Source organism: Oryx dammah, unplaced genomic scaffold (genome assembly GCF_014754425.2).
Source record: "Oryx dammah isolate SB20612 unplaced genomic scaffold, SCBI_Odam_1.1 HiC_scaffold_5, whole genome shotgun sequence".
Lineage (NCBI taxonomy): Eukaryota > Metazoa > Chordata > Mammalia > Artiodactyla > Bovidae > Oryx > Oryx dammah.
In genome coordinates this window covers 48,323,306-48,347,811 of record NW_024070189.1, presented here as the reverse complement: position 1 = coordinate 48,347,811, position 24,506 = coordinate 48,323,306, and the positions used below count along the sequence as shown (strand labels likewise).

Genomic DNA, 24,506 nt, shown 5'->3' with positions numbered 1-24,506 from the left:
GCACAGGTTCATGTGTTCTAAAAAGATTTGTGAAATGATTAAATGAGTGGGTAAGTGGAAGTTCGAGTCTAGAGAGAGCTGGAGAATAGGATATTCAGAGATGAGTAAAATCCGATCACAGCTGTCACGCAGCTAAGAGGAAGACAAATGCCTTCAAGGAGCGAGTCTGAAGGATTTAAGAGGGAGGCATTCTAATCTTAGGCGGCCCAGGGGGAGTGTCCGGATCCTCCCGCCCTCCCCGCCAATAGGCGGTCTCAATGCTTCCCATGCCTCCTCCCTTTTCATCTTCCGAGGCGGGGCCCGCCACCTTTGGAGATAAGACTACGTTTCCCGGCGTGCCGCGCGGCGGACGGAGGAGGGGCCGGAAGTGGGGGGCGCGAGGTCTAAGGGCACAAGGGAAGTGGCGGGCGGGGATTGAGGGGGGCGTGCAGGTGAACGGACAGGCCGGGGGTCGCGGGCATGGCGGAGGCCAGGAAGCGGCGGGAGCTCCTTCCCCTGATCTACCAGCATCTGCTGCAGGCGGGCTATGTGCGTGCGGCGCGGGAAGTGAAGGAGCAGAGCGGCCAGGTAAGCGTGCGCGGGCCGTGTCCAAGGGCCGCGTGCAAGATCTATGGAGAGGCGGCCCGCGCCTCTTCCTCTGGCGGCCTGCGGGCGCCCAGATCCCGGATCCCACTGTGCTTTGGGACGCGGCCCGGGGTGCTGAAGGGGCCGCAACCTCTGCCCCGCACCTCTGTGGCTCCCAGTTCCTCTGGGCCTCAGTTTCCTTATCTGTGGAGTGGGCGGGCCGGGAAGTGAGAAAGGACGCTCTGGGCTTTATAATTCCCGCGCCCCTTACCTCCACCCCCTTCCGGGAGCGACAATTTAAAATTTCGAAGTATCGGGCCACGTGGCTCGGCGCGGCCCCCTAGGGCGAAAAGGTTGCTGCGAGTCTGAGGAGAGGATCGCTACCAACCCTGAAAGGAGCGAAAGAGCGCCCGAGAAGGGGCCTGAAGCTACTTAACTGAACTGGAGCTCAAGCCCCTAGCAGCTTTTCTGTACTGAGTGGGAGTTGAACTCGTGGTGTAGTCGTTCTTACTTCATCCATTCCTTGAGCAGCTGTTAATCTGGCAGTGAGGGTGCTGGCGATAGAATAGTGAGGAGGGTCCCTTGGCTTACTAATTAGAGTTTACAGGCTAAATCTGTTAGGGGAGATTGACATAAATCAAAGGACCACAAAAGTAACTGTGCACTCAGCACTGCATTAACTGCCAAGAATGAGAAGCATAGGGTGCTAAGACAGGAATGGCAGATCGCCTTAGTCAGGGATATCCAGAACTGCTTTCCAGAGGAAGTGAGTGCTGCTTTGAGATCTGAGAGAAGGAAGTGGGTGTTCCAAGTAGGAATGCAAAGTGTTGCATATGTACTGGCCGCCAGAAAGTTTCTTATGACTGAAGTGTGGAGTACAAGGGTGACAGAGATCTCTGGGGAGACAGAGGCAGGAAGTGGGCTTCCTTTGGTTTTGGTAAAGTAGTGGTAAGCCACTGGAAGGTGTTAAGTTGGTGTGGTGTCTGTTGACTTGATTAGTCGGTGTCCCTCTGGCTATGGTGTAGGCTCTGGTCATGATACTTGCTCTCAGGACCTCTGGGAGAGACTAAAGGATGACAAATAAGACATCATCTGTGCTTTTCCCAGTCTTTGGACCTCGGTAGCTTTTCTTACTTCAGTTATATCACTTACCAGCTACAGGGAACAAAAGGGAGTACCTATCTTTTTTGGGGCATTTGCCTAGACGAAAGAATCCTGCCCTTATGAAGCATATATTCCAGCAGGAACAGACAAATGACTGAATTTTTTTTTTTTTTAAGTTATTGATACAGTGTATGGGATGATGGTAGGTGCTAGTTGTAAAAATAAGGCAGGTAGAAGGGATAAGGAATGTCAGAGTTAAATTATCTATAGGGTGGTCATGAAACCCGAATGAGAAGGTGACTTTGGGGCGAGGATCTGAAGAAAGTGAAGGAGTGAGCCATATAGTTGGCAGGAGAGAGCATTCAAGACAGAAGGAACAGCCAGCCCCGATGGGGGCGGAGTCCCCTGACAGATTTGAGGGACAGTGAGGAGGCCACTGTGCCTAGGGCCAAGGAAAGTGAAACTGACACTTTCAGTCACTGTCAGTTACAGTCTGAATGTTACTGGCTGCTGTGCTGTGCAGTTACTATTGTAGACTGTCTCCTTAAGGCCTGAGAGCAGCATCTTAGATGGGTACTGCTGTTATCCCCATATAAAGAAAGAACCTGCAGCTTTAAAGAGCTGAAGACAGTAGACTATCCAGTTAACAAATTCTCTTTGCCTGACCCTAGATGCACCCTCCTGGCCACTCTGCCTAAATCCCTGGCCCTGCATTACTCACTCAGCCTCCTTGGGGCACTTGACACCCCAGGTTCTTGACATTTGTAGAGAGTAGACTTCTGATCTTGGCTCCAGAGGGCTTTGCTTCTACCAAAGGATTGGCACCATTTGGTTCCAGTCTCTGCCCAGTGGGTGAGCAGACAGTGTGGGTGTCTAGTCTGTGGTTCGTACTGCCTGGGAAGATTGACCAGCCTGACTTTTGAAAGGTCAGGGGTGGAAAAAGCCCTGTCTTGTGGCACCTAAGCCTGGAGAGTGCCAGGGAGGCTAGGGGCTGGATAAATGCTAGCTTGGAATATTCCCACTCTACTCTGTCAAAGGTACTTCTCACCGGAATATTGTCTTAAAAGGTTTTAGTTGGAAGTACTTGCCCTGCGTGTCTCTGAAAGGTTCGGGTGGTCCTGGCAGGGCTGAGCAGACATATTGCCCAGAGCAGAAAGACCCCCTTCTCAACCATCTCTCTGTGGATCATGATGTCATGAGAGTGGGGCCCAAGGAGGAACCTTGTGCTCAGGAGGGTTAATTGCTGCTTTCTCTTTGCTTCTCTGCAGAAAATTTTCCTGAGTCAGCCTGTAACCCTTCTGGACATCTATACACACTGGCAACAGTAAGTCTAATGGGGCTGAGGGAGTGCAGGAAGGACACCCCAAGCTCTCAGCATGAAATCAGCTAGGATACTAATCTGGTCTAAGATCTGTCCCCGTAACCCACTGTAGAAACTATTATCACCTCTAGGAAGCTACACCACAGATACGGGTGTCTGTCTGGTAGTAGAGAGGACACTGAGAGCTGTGAGCAGTGTCTCTGAAGGACAAGAGCTTCTTGGCAGCTTGTTATTCATTCAGTCAATGAGCATTTATTGAGTAACTACTGAATGCCAGGATCTCAGTACAGAGATATAGTCATGAATGAGACATGCATGGTGGCTCCTTTCCTGGAGCTGACATTGGAGTCAGGGAGGTAAGCATGCCACAGAGAATGAGACAAATGAGTATAAAATTACAGTGGTGGTGAGGATTATGAAAAAGAGGTGCCTGGGGCCAAAACTGCCTGAATAGGTTAGCCTCACCTCATTTAGGTGTTTAGGGGTGGCTTCCTTGAGGTGACCTTTGAGTTGAGAACTGCAGGAGTGGGGAAGTGAACTCGGCAATAGGTGTGGAAAGGCTGATGGAGTGTAGCTGGCAGAGGGAGCTACTGGTCTGAGGCTGTAACTGCTGTGCAGTGCAGACGAGACTGGACGATCGTCAGGGACTACCCCATGACAGGCCTGATCACCCATGAGGAGAAGTTGTGTCTTTGCCCTGAGAACTCTGGGAGCCATGGACGGTTGAAGTGGAGAGTAGTGAGATCACTGGCTCGACTGGGTAGGCTGTGGATATCAGCCTTCAGACAAGAGCTGCTGGGGCTTGAGGCAGGAATAACATACGAAGGAGACAGTTGGCAGGAATACCAGAGGATGAGATGAGGGTCTGCAGATGGTTTGGAGAAGCAGTGTAGTCAGCTCCCAGGTGTCTGACTTGTACGCTTGAATGGAAGGAACCCAACATGGAGAGAAAGATTTCAGAGACATGTTGAATGTGAAATGCCTGTGAAACACGCAAAACAAGGAGAGGGGATAATCCAAGGACTTGTCAACAGAGGAATGGATTGAAAATGAAGGAGGGGGTAATCGCTCCCTCAATGAACTGGCCTGACCACAGCCAACTACAGGAGTGGAGGACCTGCAGTTGTGATCCATGAGGAATGATAGTGAACATGCAACTGTCTGGGTGGAAAAGAGATGGCAGAGGGGCAGTGGAGGGACCACTATCTGCACATGTTTGGAGACAAAGGGAGTGGGGTGTTGCCTAGGGCCTGAGAGAGAAGTGGGACCCACGTGAACCTGCTTTAGGAAGACAAGTGTCAGCTTCTGAATAAAAGCAGCTGGTCATCAGAGCTGTCCAAAACTGAGGTGGGCTATGGTAGATTGGCGAGATCCCTGTCATCAGAGGTGTGTAAGCAAAGGCGAGCATGGTAGAGAAGGGATCCCAGCTTCCAGTAGAGAGCTAAGGTCTTTGCAAGCCCTGTCAGCCCTCAGTTCTTGGCTCTCCTCTGCTGCTAAGGTGAGCACAGGGTACACCCCCCACTTCCTCTTCCACATGCCCAGGTGTCTGCCTATTTACAGCACTTCGTTCCCCAGAGAACTGCTTCACTGAGCCGTGCCACACACCCTCCCCTACCACCAGCCCCTTCTCTGGATGAGGGGTGCTGACTTGGACAAGGACCTCACACCCACCAGAGCCAGCCTAACCTGGTGGTTCAAACCCAGCTGTATGACCTTGGACAAACTTGATCTCCCCAAGTCAGTCTCCTTCAGTAAAATGAAGATAATAATAGTAAATAAAGTGCTAAACCTGGCCAGTGGAGGCATTACCCCTCTACTCGCCTCTGTTTAGTGAGCACCTACTTTGGGACAGAACTGTTCTCTATGTAGTTGGAAACAAACTGGAAGAGAAAAATCTCTGCACCTGTGAAAGTTACATTCTACGGGGAGGAGAGAGGCAGAGTGAACCTATACGTGTGATAAATGAAACATGTTTTTGTAGAAGATTTCCCAACAAGTGGCCTTCCTGGGAACAAGGGAGCCAGGCAGCACATCCCAAACTGTGGCAGAGCGACATCTGTCCCACATGGAGAGTGTGGCACACAGACAGTGACCCCCTCAGGCAGGAGGCTGGGCTCAGAGGATGTGATGCTTGAAAATTCTGGCAACTCAGCCATCTGCGTGCTTATCCTCCCCAGAGCCTCAAACTGTGACTCTGGGCAGGTCAGTTAGCCGTGAGATTTAGGCTAGGTACTCTAGGTACTGGAGTGAGCTGGAAGAGGTCCTGCCAGCCCTCCCCTCCCTGGGCATGCAGTGGGGACATCAAGTAGGAAGTAAGTAAAATAACAGGAGAGAGAAAAGTGCCCTGAAGAAAATGAAACAGGGCAGAGAATATCTTAGAGGACAGTGGTGACCGGGGAGGGCCTCTCTGAGAAGGCTGTACTGCAGTTGAGGCCTGAGGGACAACAGGGACCTGGGCAGTCTTCCCAGAGGAGGTGACTGTGGGTGCCACAAGTCCTAAAGGAAGGAGGAGCCTGGATGGTTCTGTGAAGTGTATACAGTGCTGGCACTTAGAGCTCTGCGACTCTTAGCGGCTGTTAGAAAATACTCTCCACCCTTCTTGAGTGTTTGAAGATAAACTAAAAATACAATGAAATGAGTGAAGATGCACAACACAAAATTGTTTCTGCACTCTGTTTCATCACTGTTTAAAGTCTCTTTATACACTTGCCCTTTGGGGTCAGGGAGGATGTGGGAGGCCTTCCTTTTCAACTCTCCTAGGGTTGTCCTTGCCCCCTGGTTGAGCTTGCCAGTCACCCTTGTCCTGCAGAACTTCGGAGATTGGCCGGAAACGGAAGGCAGAGGAAGATGCAGCCTTGCAGGCCAAGAGGACCCGCGTGTCAGACCCCATCAGCACCTCAGAGAGCTCGGAAGAGGAGGAGGAGGAGGAGGAGGCAGAAGCCAAAACCACCAAACCCAGTAAGAGCCCTGGGTGCTGAGAGGGGCTTGGTGCAGTACCCTGCACCTCTCGGGAACTGGCTGTTGTATATTGGATTGTTCCAAGGGAGAGTCCACCTCCAGCTTCACCTTCTGTGAGCCCTTGGAGGACCAGGTCCTTTTAGAGGGAAGGTTGTAAGAGCCCCACATACCTATTTCAGTCTTGATGTGAGCCCTTCCTCTGGGCCAGACATTGTGTCCCAGGTGCTAGGAATCCAGTGGTGAACAAAAACATGAATGGGCTCTTAGAGTCTAGAGGCATGTAGAGAGTCAGCCTCTCCAGTCCAGGAACTGCATTTTTTTAAGCCTTCTAGATAAGTCTGGTAAAAACAGAAGAGCAGCTTTCATTTTCAGAAGAACTGCGAGAGAGATTTCAGAGACGGCAGCCGGCGGGCCCCTCTTCTGTGTGCTCAGGGGCTATTTCAGCAGTTGCCTCTCTGAAGTGAGCAGGTTTAGCACCTGTACGCTGTCCCAGGCACTCTGGTTCCAGTGCGTTGGCAGGGGCCACCCTGTGAGGCCTTCACAGCCCCCTCCTCCCCACCTTCTCCAGGTGGTTTGTGCTTTAAGCAACAGTGGTCTCAGCTCCACAGAAGAATTACCATTCTTTGCATTATTGGTTTTTACTTACATAGAAGGTAACTTCTTAATTTTTAAATATATTTTCTCATTGTAAAAGAAATACAGGCTTCATTATATTCATTATAGAATATGTGAAAATGACTTTTTAAGAGAGGTAGCGGAAAATTACCCATATTCTTGGCCATGTATAATTTGGCAAATTATTCTTCCATTTATTTTCCTGAGCATGTTTTTTTCAAATATTGGCGATCATACTGAATATGTATTTTATACTTTGCTTAATCTTTGAAAATTATAATGCAAAACGAGTTCTCTGTGAACTCATACAAAAACATACAGAAGAGAAGTGGGAGGTTTTCTGTTCCCCTTGCCTGCTCCCTTTCCTTTCCCTAAATGCGTCTCCTGGAAGGTAGCCTGACGATGCTGACGATGGTCCCCTTTGCATCTGCACTCAAACAGACAGACATCCGTACAGGCCCACATCCACACTTACAAACTATCCGAAACAAAAGCCTTAGAACTGCCTACCGACTGCTTACTCAATATTAATGCATTTTTTAAGCTGTAATAATAGAATTATAATTATACTTTTTAAGAGCCCTCATTGAGAGAAACCTGCTGAAATATTGTTGGGCAACGTAATACGATGTCTGGTGTATTCTTCAGAATAATACTCAATGGGATGGATGAATGAGGGGTGCAGTTGAAATAAGATTGGCCACAAGTTGATAACGGTTGGGTTGGGTGGCTTAGTCCCTTCTTCTTCCTTGGTACTTATGAACGGGCCTAAAATGTTCCATAATTAAAAATCAAGAAAGGGCTTCCCTGGTGGCTCAGTGGTAGAGACTGCCTGCCAGCGCAAAAAACGTGGGTTCAGTCCCTGGTTCGGGAAGATCCCACATGCCACGGAGCAGCTAAGCTCGTGCACCACGACTATTGGACCTGTGCTCTAGAGCGTGTGCTTTGCAACAAGAAAAGCCCCCACACTGGGAAGCCCACGCACCACAACTGGAGAGTAGCCCTGCTCTCTGCAGCTAGAGAAAGGCAACAAAGACCCAGCTCAGCCAATAAATTGGGAAAAAAAAAATGAAGAGAGATGGAATTAAATGTCAGGAGAAGAATTAGCTCATGTCATTCCTCTCAATAGCATCGTATTTTTTAACCTAATCAACACTTGTTTTCTCTTGGCTTTATTTATTCATTTGTCTTTGGCTGTGGTGGGTCTTCCTTGCTGTGCTCGAGGTTTTCTCTAGTTGCTGTGAGGAGGTGGCTACTCTTGTTTGGTTGCACAGGCTTCTCGCGGCACAGCACAGGCTCAGTAGTTGTGGTCCATAAGCCTGTGTGTTCGATGGCATGTGGGATCGTCTCAGACCAGGGACTGAACCTGTGTCCCCAGCATCGGCAAGCAAATTCTTAATCACTGAAGCCCCCAACAGCATCTTCTTTATTTCACAGCATACGTTAGAAATCTTTCCCTAACCTGAGCTCAAAGGAGACAGTATCCTGGTATCAAGGCAACAAGGATCTGGAAACTGACAGCTAACAAGATTCCAGTCTTTTAGTTCAGCTCCCCACCCACTGGGACATGGTTTAAATTCGAGCAGCTTTCTCTGTGGACCTGGGGTTGCATGACCTGCCCCTGTCTTGCTAAGTGGCGTTCGGGGCTGCAGTGTGGCAGGTAGCCTGTGGGAATGGCATCCCTGGAGTTGTTTGGGCCTCCAGGGTGGTATGCAGTAGGTCTGGGAGCCAATCCCATTTCCTTTGGGGCCCTTGGTATCTCGAGCCTCCAGGGAGCTGGGACCCCACTGGGGATGCAGTCAGCCGACTTCCATGTTGCCGCTCTCCTCTCTTGCTCCTGGGGGATGTGGTTGAGCACCACTGAGCCCTTCCTCAGTCCAGGCTTAGCCTCAAATCTCATGCCAACACTAGGCAGCCATACAAATTGAATTGTTATGCGAGCTGAAACCTTTCTTCTTCCCTGAGAAAAGGCTGGTCTGGCTCACCCAACGGGTATTTGTGTCTTGCAGCCCCGAAATTAGCGGCTACCAACTCCTCAGTCACAGGGACAGTTTTGTCTTCAAATGTGAAAGAAAAAGCCAAGGTGAGTGGGACCATCTTCCAGGCTGTCACCCATGGGAGCTGAGGTGCCCTGTAGGACATGTTCCCCGGCATCAGAGAAGAACTGGGTTGTGGGTAGTTGCCCAGCTTGGATTCAGATCTCAGTCACCAGCTGCGTGATCGTGGTGTGTCCCATGCACCTCGCCGGCCTCGGGTTTTTGTCTGTAAGATGGGGATGATGCCCACCGCTGTGAGCCATTGGGCACCTTACATACCTGGGCTAGCCGGCTCCTGTCCTCCTCCGGCCCTGCATTCAGCTCTTCACTCGGCGAGTCATGACCAATACAGGTATGTTCCAGGTGCTACGCGAGGCAGTGGAGACACCGTAGCAAACAAGACACCTGTGGCTTTGAAAGCTCGAGAAGCATTTTCTAGGCTGGAAACTACTTGGAGGGCAGGATATCGTTTTCTGGTCATCCACAAAGCGGTGTCTCAGACATACATGGAAAGGACTGTGTCCCTGATGCTGACTCGAGCATTAGCAAAAAATATGTAGAAATAATCACGAGGCCATGATAACACCCACAATAAATTGCTACTTAACGCTTAGCTAAACTGCTGTGTCCTAAGAACTGTAATTCAGTTCACACCTCTTCGAGGGGAGGTACTGTTTTCAGCTCCCCCTTGGCTGGCCACAGGTTGGTGATGAATCCGTAACTTCAAAGATGAAGAAACAGAGGCTCAGGGAGGTCATGTGCCCAAGCTTACGGGTCTGGGAAGTGGCAGAGGTGGGAGCTGATGTGGTCTGTGCTCTTATCCACCTGACCATACCCAGTGGCTGTCACTCCTGTTCTCTGTAGGCAAAGACCACGAAAGCCAGCAAGACGGTGAACTCCACGACACACCCTGCCCCGGGAAAGGCAGTGGCCCACCTCCTCACTGGGAAGTCACCCCAGAAGACGACGGGGCCCTCGGCAAATGCTGTCTTGGTGTCAGAAACCGAGGAGGAGGGCAGCGTGTCAGCTCTCAGAACCGCCGCCATGCCTGGTAAGGAGCCCCAACCTCAAGGGCCAGGCCCCCAGGACATTCTGGAACTCAGGCGGCTATCTCCATGACGGCGAGGACCCCCACCTCAGGCCACTTTCCCCTCCCCTGGGTGAGGGAGAATCTGCTACAGAGACACCTCAGGCTTTGCTGAGGGAGTGTGAGCAGCCGGGGTGGGGTTGGAGCATTTTCTGGTTTATTGCTCCCAGGTGGGTACCAGCGCCTTCCACAGAGCCGTAGACGCTAAGCCAAGAGACCTGGGTTTGCCTCTGTATCACATGTAAAATAGGCATTTTCCCTGTGATGGGGGAAGGAGGTTTTCTAAGCCCCCAGGTGCTGGCGCTTGTGTGTCAGGACCTATTGTTTCCCCTCTTACCAGCCCTTCAGCTGTGCAGGAGTGGCGGGGGGGTGCAGTGTGGTATGCCCCTCAGCTGTTCGTCTTCCATGGGTGCAGGAGCCCTGAGTAATTGCCGTGGAGGGTGCCAACGAGAGGCAGGCGTGTCTATAAAGGGTTGGCCCTCAGTCCCCTCCTTGTTTATCCCTCAGGAATGGCATCCGCCGACCAGGCTGATAGCTCCAGTGAGGATACCACCAGCTCGAGCGATGAGACGGACTTGGAGGTACTTGCCACCCACCCTCAGAGCGGCCCTCTGCAAACCTCTAACCCTCCTGGGGCCTGGCCAGAGGCCTCACCTTCCAGTGGTATCAGTGTCATCGTTCAGTGGGTGTTTTGGGGTGACCAGGAGCTGGAAGACTGAGCCTGGGCAGGTTGGGAGCCAGATTTTCACTGTGCTCTGGGCAGGAAGAGGGCCTGGAGTTGGTGGGGAGAGACACCATCCTTCCTGTGAGGCGGGGGCAGACTTTCTCGGAGAGACGGCATGGGACCAGGGCCTGACGCACAGGGGACTCCACCGGGTGGGCATGTCGGGGTGTGAGTATTTGATCAGGAAAAGCTGCACGAGCAAAGGCCATGGGGTCAGGAGTGTGGCTGTCTGGGGTCAGCCTACTGAGGAGGCTCTGGGTCTGCTGGTGAGTGCTGGGTCTCAGTACTGCCTGAGGAAGTCCATGGCCTCGTCTCCTCTGTGAACCGTGGCCTGGAGTCCCTGCAGGTTATTCCTTAGTGTGCACCTTCCAAGTGGCAGGCAGGTTCCTGCTGCCGTGGAGGAGTGAAAGGGACCCTCAGAAATTTAACTGCAGTGGTGATGGTTGGTATGAACGGAAAACGCAGAAAGCCATGAGGGGCAGTAACAGGGCTGCAGTGCGGGAAGAGGGGCAGCACGGCAGGGATGGACACAGCAGACTTGGTGCTTTGCAGGAACAGGGGTCCACAGGTTCATGAAGGGGAGAGTGACGTAAGATGACGTCGAGGGAGGCAGGGGCCAGATCGGCGCCTGACCATGAGGCCCACTGAGAGAAGTTTGGGTTTTGTCATGGGGGCTGTGGGAAACCTTGCAGGCTTGCAGGCACACAGGTGAGATGGCCTGATTTATGGTTCCAAAACATTGCTGGTTGTGGCCTGGGTTGGAGGACGGTGCTTCGTAAGTGCACTGAGATGGTTGAGGGGCCTATTGGAGTAATGCTGGCAGGAGATGCTGAAGGCTGGCACCAGGGCACCCAGCGGAGAGATGGGGAGAGAGAACAATAGGATTCAGGGATCAAATTGACCTGGCACCCACAGGGCTTCCTACCTTACCTTCCCACCTCAACCAGTTAACCCCTGAAGATGCAGACCTAACTGCAGGCTGCTTCTCACATTCCATCCCACCTTTGGGCCCTAGTTACAGCCAGCTATAAAGGCACCCTGGGCTTCCATGTCCAGGCTTTGTCAAGGGAAGGGACACACACTTGGCCCTGGAAGCCAGCAGCCAAACACATAGCTTCAGTGGGCCAGAGCCCAGAGAGGCAGGGGGTGTGCCCCAGGAATCTCAGCAGGCTGGTGCCAAGACTAGAGTTCAGGCCCTGGCCTCTTGGCCCTTGTGGTAGCCACCATGATCAGATACTGTGTTAATATTTGGAGGGGTAGACAAGTATGAGCTGTCCTGCTTGCGAGAGACTACCCCTCCACTGAGCCCTGTGTGCCAAGTGGTAGAGGAGGTTTGTGGTTGAGCATTCTGCCCCTTATTATCAGCGTTAGTGGTTTAACCTCTCTGAGCCTTTTGTCTTTTTCCGGAAAATGGGTGTAAAGATGGTATCTTAGGGAGTTGAGAATGAGATGGCATTAAGACAGAGCGTTACAGACTATGAAGCATCTTACACTCCTCAGTGGCAGACAGGGTTATTCTCTGATTCCATGCTCTTGTTCCAGGTGAAAGCCGCAGTAAAACCACTGCAGGTCAGAGCCTCAGCCGCTGCAGTCAAGGAGTCTCCGAGAAAAAGTGCAGCCCCAACTCCAGGGAAGGCAGGGGTTGTGACACCCCAAGTCAAAGGTGGTGCTGTAACCCCAGCCAGCAGGGCCAAGAAGCCAGAAGAGGTCTCCGAGAGCAGCGAGGAGTCCGATGAGAGTGAGGAGGAGGCCCCGGTGAGGCCCAAGGGAGGCCTGCTCCTCCGGTTCCGGGACAGCTATGTAAAGAGCACCTCCACTGCCAGAGGACACTGGCCCTGGAGTTTGGGGAGAGGGAGGCGGGGCTCTGGGAGGTGAAGGCCAAGGTCACCTGACTCTGCCTCAGCTGCTTCTGGAAATTGCCCTTCCTGCCCAAAGGGAAGAACCCTGCCCAGCACCCCCTTCCCCTCAGTTCCCCTGTCTAGAAAACAGGCTGCTATCTTTGTCCCGGCTGGTCCTGCTGTGAAGGAACTTGAGCAGTTTTAGTTACCTGGCCCTCTGGCTTCTCAGGCCAAATCATGGCTTGTTAGCAAACAGAAATCCAGCTCTTTCATCTGCTAGGACCCCCTTCTTGCATGGGTGGCCAGAGCTGCAGCTGGGCATGTCCTGAGGGAAAACCAGAGGCACTGGGAAACTGTTGGAATCAGAGAGCAGCAAGGATGAGGGGTCAGACTGGTGGTAAAAGGCCCTTAGAGCCCTGAGCCTGCCCAGGTGAGGAGCCTATCCACCCTGGCCATCACGGAAAACTAGTATAAGGAACTACTATCTTATCTGGTACCCAGGGGATGAGGCATTGGTCAGGTGAGATGGACAGGGGGTGTGAGGGCCCCAGGAATGAGGAGATATGGCCATCTGGCTGGCCAGTCATAGTGGCTGGAGTGTCAGTCAAAGCGGGGAGTGGGGAGAGAAGCAAGGGGTCTCGTGAGCCTCACTAAAGGCTCAGGCTTTATTCTTAAGACATCACAAGAGAGTTTTCAGAAAGTAATGAACAAACCATGGTTTCTCTTTTACCAGGTGAAGGCTTTGGAGAAAACCATCCCAATCAGAGTTGCTCCTAGTCCTGCCAAGGGGACCCCTGGGAAAGGGGCCACCCCAGCAGCCCCTGGGAAGGCAGGGCCCTTAGGGAAGCCAGAAGAGGACTTGGAGAGCAGCAGCGAGGAGTCAGACAGCGAGGAGGAGACACAAGCTGTCAAGACCCCAGTGCAGGTGGGACGTGGAGAGAGGGCCCCGGAGCTGGCACCCACCCCAGGAGGCCTCCTGAGGGCTAATTCTCCCATTCCACGCGCCCCGGCCACGCACAGGGCCACGTGGAGTCTGTGGTGTCTTTGACCCCATCTCTCTCCTGTTTGCTCAAGTCCACTGTCTGGGCTCTCTCCACTGATTCTGTTTCTCTCTCTCTAGGCAAAGCCCTCTGGGAAGATCCCCCAGGTTAAAGCTGCCTCCGCAGCACCCACCCAGGTGCTTTCCCCTAAGAAAGGGGCCTCTCCAGCACCCCCTGGCAAGGCAGGGCCTGCAGCCACCCAAGCCCAGCCCAGGAAGCAGGAGGAGGAGGAGAGCAGCAGCAGCAGCAGCAGCGAGGAATCAGACAGCGAGGGCGAGGCACCCACGGCCACACGGCAGACTGCAAGCCTGGCTCAGGTGAGGCTGGAGGACGCCCAGCCCCGCCCTGGGAGTCGCCTGCAGAGACCCTGTGGGCCTCTCGTCCTCTGTTCCAGAACCTCCATTCACCCTCCTCCCCTCCTGTCTCACCTCAGACGTTCCCCGCTAAGCCTCCTGTCCTGTCCTCTGTCACTCCCAGGCAAAGCCCTTGGAGAAAAACTCTCAGGTCAGAGCTGCCTCAGCCACGGGCGTGGGACCCACAGCGAAGGGCGCAGGACCCTCAGCAAAGGGCACGGGCCCAGCGCCCCCTCAGAAGGCAAGGTCTGTGGCCGCCCAGGACGGGAAGCAGGAGGACTCGGAGAGCAGCAGTGAGGAGGAGTCGGACAGCGAGGAGGAGGTGCAGAGGGCAGGGACCTCAGCCCCGGCGAGTCCTCTGCCTGTGAGGCTCAGCTTTCCTGCTCAGCGCCGGAAGCCCCTCCCCTTCCCCCACCTCCACTCCCTGGGCCGGGTGACCCTCTCCATCTTTGTGTCTCACTGTAGGCACAGTCCTCTGGGAAAGCCCTCCAGGTCAGACCTGCCTCAGGTCCCACCAAGGGCCCCCCTCAGAAGGCCGGGTCTGCAACCACCCAGGTCAAGGTCGAAAGGGCCGAGGAAGACTCGGAGAGCAGTGAGGAGGAATCAGACAGTGAGGACGAAGCGCCCGTAGCCAAGACTCCAGCCCAGGTAGGGTCTCGGGAGGGGTGGCTGCATGGCCTGACTCTTAACTGCCCCCGACGACCAGTCAGCTCTACGGGGGAGCTGTGGGGAAGAATGGCAGTGGGCTCCAGCCCTGAGGACATGGGTCCTCTGAGTCCAAGATCCTTCTTGAGCTTCTGAATTGTGTGTCCCCTCAGGCAAAATCAGCTGTGAAAACTTCTCAGATCAAGGCCTCCCCAAGGAAGGGCACCCCCATTACACCCGCATCTGTCAGGGTCCCCCCAGTGCAAGTCGGCACACCATCCCCCCGGACAGCAGCAACAGTGAGTACGCCCACCTGCGCGTCATCCCCAGCCATAGTCAGGCACACCCAGAAGCCAGGGGAGGACTCTTCAAGCAGCGAGGAGTCTGAGAGCGAGGAGGAGACAGCTCCTGCTGCATCAGGGGGACAGGTGAGACCAAGTTCATTTGGCTGGGTTGTGGCCAGCCCTCATGGGTCCTTTGGCTCCTGTGATAGGCCTCTCTCCTGTGTCATTCCAGATGAAGTCTGTAGGGAAGAGCCTCCCAGTGAAAGCTGCCTCAGCATCCACCAAGGGGCCCTCAGGAAAAGGGACCACCCCAGGGCCCCCTGGGAAGGCAGGACCCCCGGTGGCACAGGTCAAGGCTGAGGTGCAGGAAGACTCAGAGAGCAGTGAGGAGTCGGACAGTGAGGAAGCGGCTGCAACTCCCGCACAGGTGAGGCCTGGGACGGGGCTGAGGATGGGCTAACCCGGCTGCCTTTACCCCAGGTGTGCAGAAGCCTGAGTGGCACCCTCAGCTCACCTTATTCCGCACTTTCCGCTCATCTCTTCTGCCCGTAAGAGCTGCAGGGTCGAGCTCCAGGACCTCCTTCGTCGCCTTTTGAGCTCCCACTGAGATTTCTTTTTACGCCAGCTCTATTGAGTACCCTGTCTGCCAGGCTCCATCCTGTCTGGGGCTCCTTTGACCCTGGCTCTCACAGTTCCCAGCCTAGATGGGGCACATGGATGTGTACACAGATTGTATCAGCATGTATGACAGGGTTGAGATGGAGGGTGTGTGCCTAGGCCAGCAGAGCATGGCAGAGGATGGTATCTAGGGCCTTTTCAGGAGAGAATATCTCTTGGATGAAGTGGCACCTAAACTGTGGGCGAAAGAGTTGGCCAGGTGATGTGGAGTTTTCCAGGCAGAGAAAGCAGCCTGTGTGAAAGCCAGGAGAGTGCCTGGCTTTTTGACTTCCCCCAGCAGAGCATTCTGGTGGGATCACTAGGGAAGACCATGTGAATGGCAAGTGGTGGGAAGTTTGGAGCTGGGCTGCCTGGGTTCAAGTCCTAGCTCCACGTCCTAGCAAGTGCTATAATCCATCAGGGCCTATGTTTATTCTTCTGTAAATTGGAAATCAACCTGCACAGAGTTGAATTTGATGAGCTCTTACCTGCCACATCCAGCCAAGGGGCTTGCACACAGCACGTTCTCATCCATCTCCCTTGAGGGAGCAGACTCAAGAGTTGTCTTCCAGACTGGGAAAGCAGGGAGAAGTGAAGATAGCTCACTCCCTGCTCACTCACCCACCCACCGTTTATTATTTTTAATTGTCTTTCTTTTTTTCACTAACCACTCAAATTAGTCATTTCTTGTTTCCCTGTACCAGAGTACACATTTCTGTGAATTTTTTTTGTCTTTCTCTCACTGTTATCTTGTGGGACCCAAGGTCCTGTAATTCCTTTACTGAAATTTTAAGCTATTCTTGGCCTTCCCAGTCTCAGCTCAATAGGCTCCTATCCTGTTTTTCCAAGCTACAGACACATTTGACCAGTGCCTTAAAAGTTTCAATGTGCTGATCACTTAAGCACATCACTTAGGTCTTCGCATTTGAGCCTTCCACCTGTCCCATGAGACAGTGTTCATTTGCTTTGGTTTCTGGACAAGGAAATTAAAGCATAGAGGAGTTGTTTGGTAATTTGATCCAGCCCCATCAGCCCTTGACTCCAAAGCCTTTCCCACTTCCTTCTACTGAGGTTTTGTTTGTTTTGTTTTTTTGGCCAAGATGCATTGTGGGGTTTTAGTTCCCCAACCAGGGATCAAACTCATGCCGTTGGAGTGGAAGTGCAGTGTCTTCACCACTGGATCGCTAGGGAAGTCCCGTTCTGCTACATCTTTACCGCAACTTTTCCAGCCACAGAAATAGTCATATTTTGGGGCATCTATTCTCTTGGGTTGAAAAAAAGAGCAGCCAATCCCTCTCCAGGGGCCTAGCCTTATAGCCTGGTGCTCTGTCAGAGGAAACTGTCTTTCCTAACTTCAAGAGGTCTGACGAACCTCTACTAAAACAAGCAGGACTGATGAAAGGAGTCTTACTGGCCAACTTCTTTTCCTCACCTTCATCCAAGGGGTGAGGATAATAACTGCCTCTGCTGCGAGGTTATTACGAGGATTAAATGGAATAATCCTTGTTCGGCCTTGCCCTCAGTGCTCCACATATTAGCTGGTTTCTAATCAGAAGTTCCAGTCAGTGTTCTAAGCATCGCTGAGGTCAGAAATTGATCTGCTCAGAGATACCCAGCCAGCTGAAAGTAAACCGTCCACTGAGGAACCTGAAGTTCAAAACAAACAAATTAACAGTCACAGGATGGGTTCTGGAAACCCAGATGTGCCAAAGACACAGGAAGGAGATGATTCATGATTTAAATGCCGTGAATAGAAAGATAGCCCTGGTATGAGAAAGGCAGGGGAGAGATGTTCAGTGTTTGATGAATGGCCAAATAAGTGGTGTGGTGCCTTCTGGGCCTGAATTTGTGATGTATATGATCTTATGTCCTGTGACATTGTTATACTTGATTATCGGTTCTAGTGACTTTTGTAGATTCCTTAGGATTTTCTATATATAGATCATGCCTTCAAATTAAGGACAGTTTTACTTTTTCCTTTCTAATCTAGGTAGCTTTTATTTCTTTTTCTTGCCTTATTGGACTGGCTAGAACCTCCGGTAAAGTGTTGAATAGTGGTGGTGAGAGCAGACATCCTTGTCTTATTTTTAATCTTAAAAGTAAAGCATTCTGTTGTGTGATGTTAGCTGTAAGGTTTTCATAGATGCTTCTGATCAGATTGAGGAAGTTTCCTTCTATTTCTAATTTGTTGAGAGTTCTTATCATGAATTGGAGTTAGATTTTTGTCAAGTGCTTTTTCTTTATGAAAGTGATTTTTTTTTCTTTGTTAATATGTATGACGTTAGTTGTTTTGGGGGTATTAAATCAGTCTTTCGTTCTTGGAATAAATCCATCTTGGTCAGAGTGCATTCTCCTTTGTATTTGTTGCCGAGTTTGGTTTGCGAATCATTTGTGAAGATTTCTGTGTCTTGTGTTCACAAAGAAGGTCGGTCTGCAGTTTCCTTGTGATGTCTTGCCTGGCTTTGGTGTTGTGTGACCCTGCCTCGTAAAACCTCTCTTCTCAGAGTTTGTGTTCCACTGGTACTGTTTCTTTTCCCAGTGCAATTCAGATCCATAAGTAAAGCCATCTGGGCCTGGCCTCTTTGTGTGTGTGGGTGAGGATTTCTAATGGCTCGGTCAGTTTCTCTAATTGATGTTGGTGTATTCATTTTTTCTTCTTGAATTAGTTTATATTTTGTACCTTTTAATACTCTGTGCACAGTTAATACTTTGTGCCATTGTAGAAACTTGTCCATTTTCATCTCAGTTGTGTAGTTGATTAGCTTAAATTTGTTCATAATATTCCTCTATATCCTTTTAATATCCATAGGATCTATGGTGATGTCCTGCTTTCTTCCATAATTTTTGGTAATTTGTGTCTTCTGTCCTATTACTTGATCACTTTAACTAAAGAATTACAAATTTCATTCTTTCCAAAGGAATAACTTTTGGCTTCATTGATTTTTTTTTTTTTCTTCTTATTTTCCTGTTTTCTATTTCATTAATTTCCAATGATCTTTATTATTTCTTCCCTTACTTTGAGTTTGATTTGCTCTTCCTTTTCTAGCCTTTTAAGATGGAATCTTAGATTTGTTTCGTTTAATATTAGATTTTTCTTTCTAATTTAAACATTTAACACAATAAATTTCCCTCTGAGGACTGTATTAGCTTTGTCCCATGAATTTTAAAGTACTGTATTTTTTATTCTTTGAGCCATGGATTATTAAGAAGTGGGTTGGGGACTTCCCTGGTGGTCCAGTGGCTGGACTCTACACTCCCAATGCAGGGAACTTGGGTTCAGTCCTTGGTCAAGGAACTAGATCCTCCATGCGGCAACTGAGATGCAGTGCAGCCCAGTAAATGTCTTAAAAAAGAAGTGCGTTGAGGGACTTCCCTGGCAGTCCAGTGGTTAAAACTGTGTGCTTCCACTGCAGGGAGGCTGGTTCAATCCCAGGTTAAGGAACTAAGATCTCACATGTTATGCAATGTGGCCACACACCAGGAAAAAAAAGGGGTGGGCTAATTTCTAAATGTATGGAATTAATACAGATTTGTTTTTGTTGATGATTTTTAATTTAATTCTGTTGTGGCTATAGAATATATTTTGTGTGATTTCAATCCTTTTAAACTAACTGACTTGTTAGGGCAACTTAGACATGGTCTTTTGTTTTTGTAAGTCTATGTCAAAGACATTACTCCCCTCTGATAATTTGAGTTCTGTGCTGATTAGCCCCCTTTCTTCATCACACATAGGCTATGCTTTAGACTGGTTTCTTTGTTCAATTCAATAATGTTAATTTCACTTGGTCTTATGAAAATGAGGGAAGCTAAGTTATGGGGCATATCTCTGCTCAGATGACATCTCTGAATGAGGTGGTCCTTGAGATGCTGCCAAATCCCTCATCCTATTTCACATTAGCAAACTTTCCTTTCACACTTTTGTTAAGGATTTTGCTCTTTGTTGCTCTTGAGTTTCTAGGTCTGTATTTGCTGGAGACACTGATAAACTTTTAGGGGATTCCTTGGACATCAGTTAAGGTTAGGTTAAGCTGGAGAAAACCTCAGACAACAATGGTCTTCCTTTTGTTCTGCCATCCTGAGTACCTGGCTTCTACCTGATAGACTAAGATGGCTACTTGAGCTCCAGCTATTGCCTCAGTATTCCAGGCAGCAGGAAGGAAGAAGACACATCTCCTACATCAAGTGTATGCTTGACTTACATTCATTAGCTAATCACATGACCGCCTAGCTGAAAGGGAGCCTGGAAACCCTTTGTTCAGGGTAGTCTTACGCTTAGCTAACTTGAAGAAAAAGTGCTCACAACAGTAATGAGTTTGAGTGCTTAATTGTGTGCCAGCACTGTGTTAAACACTATGAATATCTCCCATTTCATCCTCACCCTTCCTCATTCCCATTTTACAGAGGAAGAAAGTGAGGCTTAGTGACGTCACATGATTTGCCCAGGTTCATACAGGTGTTATTGGAGGAGTCAGAATCCAGACTCGCATCTGACTTCAGAATCGGCATTCTTGGCTAACTGCTTACATCCTTTACGTAATTAATTCCCTTTTCTCCTTCCAGGTGAAGACTTCAGTGAAAACCCCTCAGACCAAAGCCAACCCTCCTGCTCCCAGAGTGGCTTCAGCCAAAGCGGCAGCACCAGCTCCTGGAAAGGGGGGCCTTGCTGTTGCTCAAGCCAAAGTGGGGTCCCCAGCCAAGGCAAGTAGGACCAGAGCTGAAAGAGGTGCCGGGGTGGAGTGGAGGGGAGGACCAAGCAATGGCCCTAGCCTAGACAAGGGTCCTGCACAGGTGGGAGTGACCTCCCCAGAACCATGCCCTGGGTGGGGTTTCACCTAAAGGGAGCCGTTCTTTCCTCTTCCTTCCTCAATACCATTCCCTCCTCCCGATTCAGGTAACACCACCAGCGAGAGCCCCCCAGAGCAGCGCCGTCTCTGGGAGCGGCCACGTGTCCGTGCCGGCTGTGGGGAAGGCAGCGGCTGCAGCAGCCCAGGCCCAGCCGGGGCCTGTCAGGGGCTCACAGGAGGACTCTGAGAGCAGTGAGGAGGAGTCGGACAGTGAGGGAGAGGCACCTCCTCAGGTGAGGCCCCGGGGGGCGGAGAGCAGCCCGTGCTTGTCCTCTGGGCCAGGAGCCGCCCACAGCACAGCTGCATGTGCCCGGCCATCTCCCATCCCCCCCTTCCCTCATCCTGTTTCTCTCACTCCAGGCGAAGCCCTCAGGAAAGACCCCCCAGGTCAGAACTGCCTCAACCCCCACCAAGGCGTCCCCCAAGAAAGGGGCTGCCCCGGTACCCCCTGGGAAGGCAGTACCCCCAGCCGCCCAGGCCAGGAGGCAGGAGGAGGACTCAGAGAGCAGCAGCGAGGAGGAGTCGGACAGTGATGGGGACGCGCCAGCAGCTGCACCTCCAGCCCAGGTGAGGCCTCCCGAGGAAGCAGCTGTGGTGCCAGGCCTCCAAGCTTCCGCCACCTACTCCCGCGTCACAACTTGGGTTCAGGGCCAGGTGAAGAAGCAAGACCAGATTTAAGCTCTGCCCCCAGGGACCTTTCCCCCAGAGGCTGTCCCCCATGTTTCCTTAGGTAAAACCTCCTGTAAACAACCCCTGCCTCGCGCCAAACCAGGGCCTCCCCAGTAAAAGGTGGCTTTGGTACTCCCATATCTACCAAGGCCTCCACGATACACATGGGCCCCACCCGCCCCATGGGAGGCCAGGCCAGGCCCTCAAGGATGTCCCAGAGAACCAGGAGGGGGCTTCGATGTGGTGTAGGTACCATGAGGCCCTGGGGAGTGGGAGGAAGCCAAATCTCTCACCCTGTCGTCCTGTAGACAATGGGGCCTGGGGCCTCCCGTTGGTATGTGTATCTCTCAGGGAGAGTTCTTCTTCTAGCTCAGTGTGAAGCCTGGGGAGTGGGGAGAGAGAAGGAATTATGACCCAACTTTTATCTGGATGATTTTTCCTCTGTCTGCTTGTAGGAGTGGCTACAACCTATAGTTCAGGGTGACAGACTCCAGGCCTCACAGGGCTCAGACATGTGGTGGAAATTACTTGAGTGGTGCAGGCCTAGTGGAGGTGATAGATGGCAGCTGACATGAAGCCTTGGTGTCAGGAGAGACTGAGGGAGTGGTGGCAACAAGGGAAAACTAGAAAGATGGTCCCTCTCGGCTCCAGCCAGTTGTGACCTGATGGACATGTGTGGCTAGATCTTTCATTCCGTAAGGGAAGCTGGGAATCCCTGCTCCAGGTTGAGCTCTAATCCCTCCTAGATTTGTGTTTTCTTCACAAGTAAATAAGCACCAAGAGGTGTAAGTGCTCATAGCACTAACCTCTCTGCCTTCAGTGTAGCAGATCAACTACTGAGCATGCTGTCTTGTTGATAGAGATGAAGGCATGAAAGACGTTGACCCTGCCCTCAAGGAACTTGTAGTCTGTAGGGCGAGACAAGGTGATGGGGTTACTGGAGCATGTTCTGGTAGTGCTCCTTCTGATGGAGCTGGGAAAATGAGTGTCTGAGAGGGTGGATGAGATGATTGAGCTGACACTAAAGGGGTTCGCTAGACACTAAAGTGGAGACAGGCTCCCCAGGGAGGAGATGGGAGAGTGTGGAAAGGAGGGGGGTTGTGAAGTCCGATGGGCTCGGCAAAGGCCAGCTGTCCTGCAGGCAGCAGTCACTTCCAGTTGCTTATTACCAATAATATCTATAGGAGCATAAATGCCAGAGTGAGACACAAGGGTCCTAGCCATGTTTTGGACCGTGATGCTTTTTGTAAAGTTTTAATCAGGTTATTGTATCAGTCAGGACATCTTAATCTGCAAGAGAAGATAAGAGCTACTTCACAAGAGCTCAGATGGTTCTTAAGGGGGTTGGTTCTTAAGGGCATGAAGTCTCATGGTGGGGCTCCTGTGAAGGTGGTCCCTTCAGCTTTGCATCATTGCTGACAGATCTCTTCTCTCTCTGTGCCTCATCTGCCTCATTGGAATGGCAGGGCTGCAGCATCTCCTAAAGAGAAAATCCCCCAGTTTACTTCCCCTCCACTTAGCTCCTTGACCTCTCAGGCATGTGTTCTACCTGTCCTCGGCCATCCCCTCCCCCCACAAAAAAAAAAGTCACTCACTGATGCGGGGCCTGCAATTCCCGAGATTGGCTGGGACAAAAGGGCCACCCTCTCCAAAGCCTGTGGTGGGGGCCGCCAGAACAGAGACAGGGTTGTGTTAGCAAGGAAGACGCGGGGACTTGGCTGTTGCAGTGTGCACTGTAGTTGACCCAGTGGAAAATTGGGAAGTACATGCCCAAATCAGGATCTTCTAGCTTTTCTTGAGAAATTGGAGGCTCCAGGGACTTCACTGGTGGTCTAGTGGCTAAGACTCTGTGCTTCCAGTGCTGGGGCCTGGGTTCAACCTGTGGTCAGGGAACTAGATCCCACATGCAGCAACTAAGACCCAGTATAGCCAAATAAATAATGGATTAATTCTGTGCGTGCTAAGTCGCTCAGTCGTGTCCGACTCTTTGCAATGCTATGGACTGTAGCCCACCAGCCTCCTCTGTCCTCTGTCCATGGGATTCTCCAGGCAAGGATACCAGAGTGGGCTCCATGCCCTCCTCCAATGGACCTTCCCGACCCAAGGATCAAACCCACGTCTCTTAAGTCTCCTGCATTGGCAGGTGGGTTCAAGAAGCTGGAGGCCCCAGCAGTGTGGGTCCTGCTTTTCTGAGTAATAAAAACTGGACCTTCACACCAATAGGGAGGCGCAGAGCTGCCCTCCGCCCTGGCCGGGCTCCCCTCCGCCACCAGCACCTTTCAGTTTAGTCCCTGCTCTAGGTCCTCCCCTGGCTCCTGACTGCCATCACCAGCCAGCCCCCCTCGTTTAGTCTTGGGCTGGCTGGAGAGGATAACAGCTGGTTGAACTGCTCTCAGCTGGCTCCTGCTTTTAGCTGGGGATGTGACAGCCAGATGTGAGCTGTGCTGGGGCCCCTGGCTCACCCCTGCCACCTTGTCCTGGGCGGCTGTCACCTCTCATTCAGACGCCTAGCCAGCAGCATGCCAGCCCTCGGGTTTTAGTAGTGCCTGACTCACACATCCCTTTCACGGTTGGAGTCAGCCCTGGAGGAAGGATCGGCAGCGTGGAGGCCTGTGTTCCCGATGTCTGTGGGGCATGCTGGCTACCCCGCCACACACACTGTGTGTCCAGGGGGTCATGCTATCTTCCTGGGAGAGTGAGCCTCGTTGCTCGGTCTCTCAGTTGTGCTTCCTCTCAGCTAACAAACGCCCCCTTGCCCACCATGTTCTTGTCCCGTCAGAAGGAGGGTAGCTCCAAAACTGCCACAAGCAAGACCCTGGCCCCAGCCTCCCTGGAGAAGAAAGCAGAGGAGTCCTCAACCAGCAGTGATGAGGACCTGACGCCAAGCCAGGTAGGCCGGCCCTGTCCCTAAGGGCACTTAGGCTAAGAGCTGGGCAGATGCGCCTGGGAGACGGCAGGTGCGGCGGCGGGCAGGGGCATGGGGAGGGGCAGGTCTGTCCCACTTACAGCGCTTCCCCATTTCCCAAGCTCGCTCTCTTTTTTTTTTTTTTTTTTTTAACACTTTGATCTCCACAATAACTCTGGGAGGCAGGTAGCAGAGCCTGCCAATGGAGGGTCAGAGTTGGCTCCCACAGCCCCGAGGAGCAGGTACACAGCATGCCACCTGACGGGGAGGGCCTGTTACTACGAGAGGCACGTGCTGTGTCAGGAATCAAGGCCCAACAAGCTGGAGTGATCTCCCCAAATTCTTATGACCCCTAAGAAGCCCAGGAAGAGGCAGGCACTGGCCCCTGGTTCCGTGTGTACCCCACTTCCTGTTGGGACTCTGTCAGAGCCCCGCGGGCCTGGTCCTAGACCTCGCTCAGGAAGCTACGGCCCATCTCCACACACTGCCAGCCATCCTCCCCTGGCTCCACCCCTGAGGGCGGAACCAAGCCCCCCATCTCCCCAGCTCCAGAGGCTTGCTGGCGTTCACCTGGCAGGAGTCTGAGTTTCTGTGTGAGCCCCAGGCCTTTCCCACAGCCGGCATTGCCCTCTGTCCTCCCCTAGCCCCAAGGTACTAGAAGCTTCTGCCAGGCCCTTCAGAGATGCCGGAGTTCCCAACTGTCAGATGAGTGGGGTCTCCCTATCCAGCTCCCCTTAAATATCATATCATACACTGATTAGTCCATTAATAGGGTCAGGTGTCATGCACACCCATGGTATTGGGGTGCTCACTGTCTTTCTCTCCTTTAATAGCCTAGATTAGAAGAGTAACTGTGAACAAC

At 51.9% G+C, this 24,506-nt stretch overlaps 1 protein-coding gene across 7 annotated transcripts in view; it reads left to right on the top strand.

Annotated features, from left to right (window-relative positions):
• The first annotated feature begins 362 nt into the window (after positions 1–362).
• The window catches only part of TCOF1 (treacle ribosome biogenesis factor 1), a 38,214-nt gene continuing 14,070 nt past the window's right edge, over positions 363–24,506 (top strand). For 5 of the 7 annotated variants that reach the window (XR_005720984.1, XM_040239575.1, XM_040239573.1 and 2 more), the window contains exons 1-17: positions 363–567; positions 2,937–2,992; positions 5,799–5,947; positions 8,572–8,645; positions 9,463–9,649; positions 10,193–10,266; positions 11,952–12,164; positions 12,981–13,172; positions 13,368–13,604; positions 13,765–13,989; positions 14,106–14,288; positions 14,459–14,713; positions 14,802–14,996; positions 19,787–19,924; positions 20,118–20,303; positions 20,431–20,637; positions 23,519–23,629. Coding sequence is in view for 6 of the 7 variants with exons in the window: in XM_040239575.1 (XP_040095509.1) it covers positions 460–567; positions 2,937–2,992; positions 5,799–5,947; positions 8,572–8,645; positions 9,463–9,649; positions 10,193–10,266; positions 11,952–12,164; positions 12,981–13,172; positions 13,368–13,604; positions 13,765–13,989; positions 14,106–14,288; positions 14,459–14,713; positions 14,802–14,996; positions 19,787–19,924; positions 20,118–20,303; positions 20,431–20,637; positions 23,519–23,629 (2,790 nt within the window). In the remaining variant the exon portion in view is untranslated. The remainder of the gene's footprint in view (positions 568–2,936; positions 2,993–5,798; positions 5,948–8,571; positions 8,646–9,462; positions 9,650–10,192; positions 10,267–11,951; positions 12,165–12,980; positions 13,173–13,367; positions 13,605–13,764; positions 13,990–14,105; positions 14,289–14,458; positions 14,714–14,801; positions 14,997–19,786; positions 19,925–20,117; positions 20,304–20,430; positions 20,638–23,518; positions 23,630–24,506) is intronic. The other 2 variants (XM_040239574.1, XM_040239576.1) reach the window with 2 other exon arrangements.